Source organism: Argentina silus, assembly GCF_951799395.1.
Source record: "Argentina silus genome assembly, chromosome: 19".
Lineage (NCBI taxonomy): Eukaryota > Metazoa > Chordata > Actinopteri > Argentiniformes > Argentinidae > Argentina > Argentina silus.
The window spans coordinates 16,312,337-16,322,642 of record NC_139673.1 but is presented as its reverse complement, the minus strand read 5'-3'; the positions used below and the strand labels follow the sequence as shown (position 1 = coordinate 16,322,642).

The window sequence follows — 10,306 nt, the reverse complement described above, 5'->3', positions numbered from 1 at the left end:
TACATTATTTCTTTATGGTGCATTACTTGAATCAGTTTGAAACACCATTTGGCATCCTGTCTAGTTGTCTCGCGAAGGAGTGATTCATACGTGTTTGTAGCATAGGTGTAGATCTGCTGTGTGTTGGTAGTCTACTCTGTTCTTGTCTAGAGTTAGCTTGTCTGTATGTCTGTGTATTCCTAATCTGTTTTGGTCCTTGTGTCCTAAATGTCTGTCTGTCCCATGTGAGACCCTGTGCTATCTGTCCTCTTCCTCTACTATAAGTAGGCCTATTAAAAAAGTGAGGGGGTCTACTGGTGTAGTGTGTCTGCCATCTAGTGTGTTGCATATTGAGATCAGTCTCAATAATGGGTGTAGGTAAAAGTGGCAGTCTAGTTGTGTCCCTAGTTTGCATATTCTCTCCCACTGGTGTCACAAACAGTGCATTCAATTTAATATGGAAACCAAGTGAAGTTGTTTTTCATGGTAATTGGGCAGCAAAGGGACCTTAGGTGTGTGTAGGCCCTGTTTGCTGTCCAATGTGGGTTCTTACTGCCCGGCCCGTTGGTTGGTCTTTTCGTCTCTCAGGGGTTGGAGGGCTCTTTAAGTTGTCCTTTTTCTCTGTAACTCAAGACAAGTTTGGTGAACAATCCTTCCAGGGCCTGAGAGAACTGCCATCAATGATAGTCCTTGGTGAAAACAGGGGCTACATCCACTACCAGGGTCAGCCCAAGCTATGCCGCTAGTGTGGTAAGCATGGGCACCTGGCAGAGGCCTGCCAAGAAATAGTATGTGGGAAGTGTAGAGAAATTGGGCATGCTTTTGCAGAATGCACCAATGGCAGAAAGTGCAATCTCTGTGGAGGCTCAGACCACCTCTTCAGAGATTGCCCGCAATCATTTGCCAACAAACTGAAAAACAATAAAAGAGAAATGGCCGAAAAGCAAAGGAAGGAACAGGAGGTAGCGGTTGAAAAAGTTAATTTAAAAAAAACAAAAAGGGCGCAGCCGGAAAATTTGAATCTCCCGCCAAAAGAGGCCATTGGGGGAGAGGCGGGAGGCGTGACAGGAGGGGAGGAGCCAGCTCAGGTAGAAGGTGGAGTCGGGGAAGAGAGTGAAAAGGAAACAGAGAGTGAGGAGGTAAGTGATAGTGCAGAAAGAGGAATGAGTGAGATTTTAGGGTCAGTGAGTGAGAGCTGTTCTGAGAGCTCCCCTCTCCCTAGGGCCCAGCCACAAAGAAAGAAGAGAATTGCAAAATTCTCTCCGGAAGTTGATGAGAACTTGGAGAAAAGGGGAAGAGCTGACCGGCCATTTGAAACATCCTTGGATGAGCCGGACAGAGTCTTCCCCTCCAGTTCACCCAATCAAACTTATTTTTTAAATTTAAGGCTAACATCAACTCCTAGAGAGAAAGCTCCTAGGAGGAATATGGCTCCAAACCCTTCACTGCCCAGTGCAGTGCAGGAAGAGCTCATATCACAAGAATTGTAATGTGTAGCTTTTAAGTATTTTAATGTGTTTCCCTGTTGTTTTTAATGTCTAACCTGTTGTTTTTTTTTATCATTTTTAATGGCCTTCACAGTCTCCGCCCTAAATGTTAGAAGTGTGAGGGCGGCTGTGAGGGCCCAAACCGTTTTAACTTTTTTAAGTATGTCAGATGTGTGTCATGTCGACTGGCAAACGGGTCCTCTCCAGAGTCAACACCAGCAGCAGCAGTGAGAGCAGTGACCCACAACCTCCTCAGGTGTGTGTTTTGCAGAAATGTGTTTGTTAGTACGTTTCATAGTTATAACTATCGTATGACCTGATATATAAACCAACTGCATATATACAGTCATGAGACAAAATTAGGACACCCTATGAAAACCTTTGTCTTCTTCAACATATTCAAACATATGGACATTTGATATTCATTTGAACAATATTGAAAAATTGAGGTAATATAACTAAACAAATACAACTGAAACAAATTATTTAAAAAATGATTGGTAAAATGTAATTAATAGAAATGCAATCTTCTTGTGAGGAAAAAGTTAGGACACCCCCACATTTAGTTCCACTTAAAATGCCTAAAATTATAATAAAGAGCACCACATCAGGTGCAAATGATTAGAACAGCGTTACAGAGGATTTTGGAGGAGCCTGTCCTATTTAAACCTCAGATATTTAGTTTGGTTTGCTCTTGATTGTTGAAGTGAGTTGCATCACCATGGCGAGATCAAAAGAGCTCTCTGAGGCCTTCAGAAGAAAAATTGTAAATGCATATGAGTCTGGGAAGGGATATAAAAAGATCTCCAAACTATTCGAAATTGGCCATTCCACTGTCCGGAAAATAATTTACAAGTGGAGAACATTTAAAACCACCACCAACATGGCCAGGTCAGGCCGCCCAAGCAAGTTCAGCCTAAGAGCTGACCGAAAGATGCTTAAAGAAGTCTCCAACAATCCCAGAATGTCATCACGAGACCTACAGGTATCTCTTGCCACAATTGATGTCAAAGTACATGCATCCACCATAAGAAAGAGACTGAACAAGTTTGCATTACATGGGAGGTGTGCAAGGAGGAAACCCCTGCTGTCAAAAAAAAACATCAGGGCAAGACTAAAGTTTGCCAGAGAACACCTAGAGAAAGACCAGAACTTCTGGAACAATGTGCTTTGGACAGATGAATCCAAAGTTGAACTATTTGGGCACAGTAAGAGTAGACATGTTTGGCGCAAAACCAAGACAGCATTTGAGAACAAGAACCTCATACCAACTGTGAAGCATGGGGGTGGAAATGTCATGGTTTGGGGCTGCTTTTCTGCAGCAGGGCCTGGTCAGCTCACCATCATAGAATCCACTATGAATTTTGTATTGTATCAGAGGGTGCTTGAGGAAAATGTGAGACCATCTGTTCGAAAGTTGAAGCTGAAGCAGATGTGGACCATGCAACATGACAATGACCCAAAACATTCCAGTAAATCTACCAAGGAATGGCTCAAGAAAAAGAAATTGAGAGTTCTGGAATGGCCAAGTCAAAGCCCGGATCTTAATCCTATTGAGATGCTGTGGATTGATTTGAAACTGGCTGTGCATGCAAGACACCCCTCGAACATCACACAGCTGAAAGAATTCTGCAAGGAGGAGTGGGAAAAACTTTCTCCCAATTGATGTCAGAGACCTGTAGACAGTTATAAGAAACGTCTAATTGAGGTTATTTCAGCCAAGGGGGGCAATACTAGCTATTAGGGCATAGGGTGTCCTAACTTTTTCCTCAATAGGAATTGGCATTATTGTTAATTTTTCGTTAAATAAATGATTACAAAGTTACATTTTCATAGTTTTTTGTTCAATTACATCCCCTTTATCTATAGACATTGTTAGAAAGAAGATAACATATTGATATGTCCATATTTTTAAGAGAATAACTTAATATTTTGGGGGGTGTCCTAACTTTTTCTCATGACTGTAGTGGCAAACATGTCCCATTCTTGTAAATGTCGCTTCTCCACCTATAGCCTGTGGACGACGTTAGATGTGTCTGTGCCCAATATGTTTCTTTTTGCAAATTGAAATTCTCCATCAGAAAAAGGTACGAAAGGTAGAACCAGAACCCACAAAGATGAGGCAGGCAGTCAGTGTGATTGGCTCCAAGAGGCTCCCTCCACCCACGCAAGTAGTTGGTAAGTGACCAGCGGAATACTACAAAGACAGTTTCTGTTGGGTCGGAAATGCTTCCGTCATCTTTTAGTCTGTCTCTAATGTGTTGGAAATGTCCTTTTGTTGCATTGTTTTTGTTAGATACTCTTCTGTCTTCTCCTAGCCAAAACAACTAGACCTATGGGAGCGGCTACTGTAGCTGCTGGGCCCTCTGGAGGTAAGATACTATTTGTTAGATTGAAAAATACAATAAATTCAAGCCAAATTAAGTGCCATGATATTCTATGTATGTCTTCTCATTGGCCAGGTGTCAAGAAGAAACCAGTTGCATCTGTTGCTCAAGGAGGTAATCTTGGTTTTCATGTATTAATAAATTATCCATAATTAAATCAGTTTTATTTGCATGGCTCAACACTTACTGTAACAATACACTACAGAACAACAACTTGGTTTGAATTTCAAGTGGTATTTAATCGGCAGAGTTATCTAACAAGATCACAAAATCTTCCTTCCTATTCAAAGATACAAATGTGTTGACATTCTTTGTCCTCAATGCATATAGCTACTGTTGGAGGTGCACGGCGGCCTGGATGGGACCTTAAAGGCCAAGTCGCGGACATGACAAGGAAGATGCAAAACTATCAGAGCAGAACCAAAACACTGAGCCAAGAGAATGGCGAGCTGAAGGAGTCCTTCAACATAAGTCAGCAGAAGCAGGCGGAGATGACCGCAGAATTAAAAGTGCTTCGCCAAAAGCTCAGGTAAACAATCCAATGGGCTTGCCTACCTAGGTCCTAGGGCACTGTCACGTTGAGTCAAACCCACAAACAATTAGGCTCAATTTATTCTCCTGGGAGCCAGATCAGAATTATTTGCTGGACTACAATTTAGTTTTAAGCTAAGGCATGTAACTTATTAACTTGACCAGAAGGGAACACTGGGTGTCCTGCTCTTTTTCGTCCACATACTTCAGTTGTGTTCACAAACCTAATTTGTTGGCTGTTTGTGTGTTGCAGCCACCATGAGGTGAAGCTGGCGGCCCTCTCTGGTGTTCAAGAGCAGCTGGAGGTGGTGACCAGCGAGAAGATCACCCAAGACAAGAAGTTGAACAACCTTGAAAAGGAGCACAAAGTTGTCCAGGGTGTGAGAGATGATCTGGAGGTGGCGCTTCACAATGCACAGGTAGAGCACTTTTTGTGTATTTAAACACAGACTAATAATCATTGCTAATGCTATGATGTAAGATTTTAAATTGACTTTTTAGATTTAGATTTTCAACTAGAAAGTCCCATTGTGCTAAAAAGCGTAGTAAGGTTTTCTAAAATCCCAAGTTCCAATATCTCATGTCTTGGCTCATGAACACTTTACTCTCCTCCCTGCCTGGCAGACCAAGCTCTCTCTGCAGGGGGCCACCCTGAGAGAGGCCCAGGAAATGGTAAGGAGCCTGGAGGAAACTGTTGCCCACCAGACAGACGAGCTCCACTCTGGAGAGATGGAGCGCAGGAGACTGCACAATGAAATTCAAGAACTCAAGGCAAGTCCATCTGTGGCCCACTCAAACGGGTATATCAATGCATCGCCCATAGAATTGTATTTCAGGGAACTGAGATGATTCTCTACAGCATACTTTTCTGTCTACAACATGCTGAGCCATTTCACCTCCCACCCTAACAAGATGCCCACGACACTCTTATCTCTGCAGGGGAACATCCGGGTGTTTTGCAGAGTGCACCCTCCACAGGCAGGCAACCAGACTGACCACATACAACTTCCGGCAACAAGGTCCTCACACTGGCCAAGACTGAGGAGGTTAGAATCATGCAAAAAAAAAAAAGAGGGAGCAAAAAGCACTGCATATTTCAGTGTAGTCTTCTAATGTCGCTCTGATTGTCAATTAAACTGGTCCGAGTTCGACTGAGGACACCGTGCTCTGAGTAAGTTCACGAGAGGACTCTCTGCAGGCCCCACAGGAAACCGGTTGCTAAGCTACGTGGCTCAACTAAGTAGCTAAAGCTAAGTCCCTTTTAAGGAAGTGCTCTGTCCCTCAACTCTGTGTTAAAACAACAGAATAAAACAGTAAAACAGTAAAATAATCAAACAAGTCAATACATCAAAAACAGTAAATCAATCTATACTTCATATTGTTACTCTTACCATTTCAATACTTGATTATAGATACAGTAGTACTCCATCTTTTTGTGGATGTGCTTTGCATACTTCACTCCGTAGGCCTTACACAATATTTCCTTTTATGCAGTAATAAAACTCTATCATCAAAAACAAACTTCAGTAACTTAATAACATCCATCAGTAATCATCCCTGAGTAAGTTTACACAATCAATCATCAGTATTCTTGTATACTTAGTACTTTCATTGGTTACATGTCGTCATTAGGATGAGGCCTATGCAGATATGCTGACGTGGGGTTTTACCCTCATACACTGGTTCCTCTGAATTGCTTATGTCGTTACATATATTTGAATCAACTTATCATTCAGGGATCTAGGGGTGTCGAATTGATAATCAGATCCATCACCTCCTCATCCAATACTGGCATCTCCAGCTGTGGTAGGGACATCTCATCGATGAGGTCAAGGATGTCGACCCTGTCGGCCATCTCCACAGACATTGGTAGACCGCTCAGTAGCATCTCTCCCGTTTCTGGAGCAAGGTTTGGCATTTGAACATCCTGTTGCCCGGGTGCAGGGTATAGGTCGAAGAAGGAATTAGACAGAGGAACATCCGCAGCCGCGGAGTGCCTCATCAGGTTTGGTAGGATCTGGTCAACTACAGCCACAGCTCGGGACATTGGCTCTGGTATGGTTACCTCGGTTTGTGCGGGGGGCGTTTGGTCTAGTATTACCCAGTCTGATGGCAGCTCTGGTAGCCCACAGCAGACGACACAATTACATCCCAGGTGTGATGTCTCCTTCGATGGTGGTGGCGGTGAGGTCATCCTCTTGGTCTCCTAAGGGTCTCTCTGGAGCATTGATCCTCACGTTCTTCTTAATAGTGGAGACCTCCTCGTCACCATCAGAGGTTTGAGTCGCCCGGGTAGCCACGCTGCTACGCCTCTTGAGAATGGATTTCGGTTAATAGTGGGTAGCTTCAGACTCAGACTCTGATTCCAGGATTAGGCCTCCCGGTGGGGTCATCTCCCTGGGTGGTGGTGTAGTTTTGCTGCGCCTTAGTGGAGGCCTTGTCTTACGCGTGTTGGCAGTCAGAGCGTCGTTCGTATCCTTTGGCGCCATCTCCTGGTCTTTAGATGTCCTTACCCTTGATGTTCTGACCTTGCTCTGCCTGGTCTGGAAACCTTTGGTAAGGTGTTCAGGTTGGGGAAAGGCCGTATCGGCGACAGGGAAGATCGGTAGTGACTCTGCAGTCCTGACAGTGGTGGGAAGCTCATTCCACCAGCGGGGCGCCAGGACAGTGAAAAGCCGTGACCGAGTGACGCAGCCTCTGAAGTAGGTAGTTATACAGTTGGTTAGAGACACCTGCTCTGGAAGTGCAACAGTGCTGAGCCAGAAGAGCATCCCATCGGCCGACTTTGCCAGACTCTGGCTCACCCTGACATGCTTCAAGGAAGCACTATGGACCTCCCGCAACATGCTGGTAGGGAAGCGCGTGGAGACCACCCCCCAGGCAGTGGTAGCTGCGGCCGTCGAGACCCTGGGGTGCCATGTCTCACGCTGCTCATTGCTAGAGGCCTGGTCCTGACTGCGCAAGTGCCACTGCTGCCAAGCCCCCCCCCCCGAAACAACACACACGCACTGCACACACACCCTCCGAGACAACACACGTGCATACCCGCAAGGGAGAACCGGGCTCTGGGCACAGGGTCAGCCATATTCGGCGCCCCTGGAGCAGTTAGAGGTTAAGTGCCTTGCTCAAAGGCACAACGGCAGTGGTAGGTGACCATCCCAGTATCTACTGCCTCTCTCGAGCGGACATTTTCAGTCCTAAAACACATTAAAACCTATTCAAGAAATAAGACTGGGCAGGCTTGACTGTCAGCACTGGCCTCCATGGCAATTGAGAAGGACCTTTTATTGGAAGTGAAACGCACCGATGTACTGTACAACCGTGTCATTGAACTCTTTATAAAGAAAGAAAGGAGGATGGACTTTGTCTTTAAATGATGAGCAGCTTTGGTAAGTTTGATACATAAAAATCTATCTTTACTAGCCGGGCCCGGCGCCACGAGGGGTCTTAAGGGGGCTTCGTATTTCAGTCACCATGTATTCATGTCTCTGCAATTAGTGTATTGTAACTCATAGGTGTTGAGTTACTGTCACTGTGAATATGGGGTGTCGAATGACAATAGCCTATAGCCCTAGTGTCATTGTGAGGTTATTCGAAGGCGGTTTAATTGCGGGAGAATAGCACTAAAGGCCTAGGTGTAAAATACACGGTCCGTCCCTCTTGTTAAACTTTAAACTATGCAGCTTTTTGTAACTCTCAGCCACTCAACCAACCAACTCTCTACCCACTCCATGAACTATCCCTGGCTCATCCTATCTATCTATCTAACATTCTATCCATCCATCCAACCAACCAACCAAACTATCTCTAACTTTATCTGCTACCATAATAAGACTCTCACTTTCTTTCAGCTATCCAGCAAATCTATTTATGTATTGAAACGTCTTTAAACCTTTTCCACTACCAAAATAAGACTTTGTGTCATGCCCTCCACTTCCCCCTAGTCGATGCCAGTGCCTCCCCCTCTCCTGTCTGTCTGGGTCTGTCTGTTTGTGTTGTGTGTGGGCATGGCCAGCCTTCGGTTCTCTGTTCACATCATCATCTCTACCTGCCTGATCTACGTACCTGCTGTTCATCAACTCATCGCCTGGCTGTATTTAAACCCTGGCTTCTCATTCACTCATTGCCAGATTGTTGTTTAATGTTCTTACATGTTAGCCTCGTTCTCTGCCTCTTAGTTTCATAGATACTTAGTCTTCGTGTTTGTACTCTGCTTTGATGATCATTTATTTATGCTCCAGAAACTCTATATACCTGGTTATTCACCTGTCTGCTTGCCCTGCCTGCCTCATCTACCTGCCCTGTCTGCCCAACCTGCCCTACGTGCCCACCAGCCCTGTGTGTCTGCAAATCTGCCTGCCCTACCTGCCTGCCTGCCCTACCCCATTTGCCATTCCCCCCCTGCTGGTCCCGTTCCCTGCTTGTCCCTCATTAAATACCTTATTATTTTACATTTGTGTCCTGACTCTGTTCTTATTATTCAAATTCATCAGATTTTTCGGTATGCTACTCCTACAGCTTTTAAGCTATTCACACCTGCAACAACTAGCAATTATGCTAACATGAACTTCTTAGGCATTTCTCTGCTAGTAACAGAATAGCTTGCGAGTAAGAGGGGGTAAAATACACTTCAAGTGTTTTATTCACACAAAAAAAGTGTTTTTCAGAAACTGTAGTGGAAAACATACTCAGACATCTTCAGACCACAAATGATGTGTCCTTCAATAATAATGTCTGCTATTCATTACATACATTTTCTTTCATACCATTTAAACTTTTTGAGCTGTACCCCATTTCACCTGAAATCCTATTAATTCCTATGGCATTTGCTTTGAATGGGGACATTTCAAAATGCATCCACCTTTTCATATTTTAAGCTTGACACCTCAATTAAACTTTAAAATGTGTATACTGACTCCTCTTACATAAATTCCATTCAGAGTTTTGATACTTTAAGCCTTGAGCCTTGAACCTTAGACTTTTTAAACTTTAAGTTGCATGAACAAACATGGGTTTCTATGATGCATTCTATCTATACCTCCCCTCTCTAATCTATCCATCCTCTCTTTCATCTATCCATTCCTCCATCCAACCAAGCCAGCTTCTATCTGTCTATCCTTCTCTCATCTATCTATCTATCTTTCCCTCATCTATCTAACTTCATCTGTCTATCGATCTACAGTATCTATCAATTAATCTATCCATCCAACCAACCAATCAAATCATCTTTAACTGTATCCTCTACTAAAATAAAACTCACTTTCTTTCAACTACCCAGCAAATCTGTCTCTCGTCCAAACCATCTTTACACTTTTTTTCTCTAAAATAAGACTTTGCAAGCCGAAGAAGTTACTTCTGGAACTTAATTTTTTTCACAAGTTTGTTATTGTGTGTGTGCAAGTCCTAAATAACTAAATAAAAGAAATAAATGTCTTCTTTCTAATAACCAGTTTTAGTACAGCTAACAATTTCATTGTTCACATTTTATTCCCTCATTCATAACTTAAAAGCGGGGACTGAAAGTGAGTGACAAATTATAACCATCTTTGAGACCATTCAATTTTAATTTATATTTAGTTCTGTCCGTAATATAAAATAAACATATTGTAACGACCCTGTGTAAGACCTGTTAGCGGCTCCGCCAAGGGAGTTAACTTATAATAATTCATGTTATTTAAGTAGAGGGTGGGAGAGTTTTAGTTTAGTATAACGATTACTTAACCCCCCCCCCCCCCCCCCGAGGTTGATACTCATTCTCTATCACCATTATATTATACCCGTTTGAAGTTAATAGTAGGCTACATTAAACTATTTCCAGCTAATTTACAACAGCTTTTTGTATACTACCTGATGGGAGGCGCAAACGGCGTGGTGGATAGTTTAACTTTTCGTCCCCATGGTTTTCCAGAGAGTGCAGGAGGT

General features: G+C 43.5%; 1 protein-coding gene across 2 annotated transcripts; it reads left to right on the top strand.

Annotated features, from left to right (window-relative positions):
* Positions 1-1,228: 1,228 nt before the first annotated feature.
* On the top strand, positions 1,229-5,515 carry LOC310819467 (kinesin-like protein KIFC1). 2 transcript variants are annotated; one of them, XM_083690771.1, is made up of 8 exons: positions 1,229-1,722; positions 3,548-3,644; positions 3,785-3,838; positions 3,929-3,967; positions 4,184-4,382; positions 4,638-4,803; positions 5,009-5,155; positions 5,324-5,515. In XM_083690771.1, the coding sequence occupies exons 1-8, from the start codon at positions 1,636-1,638 to the stop codon at positions 5,495-5,497; spliced, it is 963 nt and encodes a 320-aa protein (XP_083546897.1). In that variant the 5' UTR covers positions 1,229-1,635; the 3' UTR covers positions 5,498-5,515. The 2 variants fall into 2 exon arrangements, with proteins under 2 accessions (XP_083546897.1, XP_083546898.1); XM_083690772.1 differs by having other exon boundaries at positions 3,763-3,838.
* Positions 5,516-10,306: the final 4,791 nt, after the last annotated feature.

What these genes read in the sequence shown, in the direction of transcription:
- LOC310819467 (XM_083690771.1), top strand. Translation starts at nt 1,636, where the DNA reads ATGTGTGTCATGTCGACTGGCAAACGGGTCCTCTCCAGAGTCAACACC. An exon ending in AGCTGCTGGGCCCTCTGGAG is followed by an intron (nt 3,839 to 3,928) that starts GTAAGATACTAT and finishes CTCATTGGCCAG; the next exon opens with GTGTCAAGAAGAAACCAGTT. An exon ending in ATGAAATTCAAGAACTCAAG is followed by an intron (nt 5,156 to 5,323) that starts GCAAGTCCATCT and finishes TTATCTCTGCAG; the next exon opens with GGGAACATCCGGGTGTTTTG.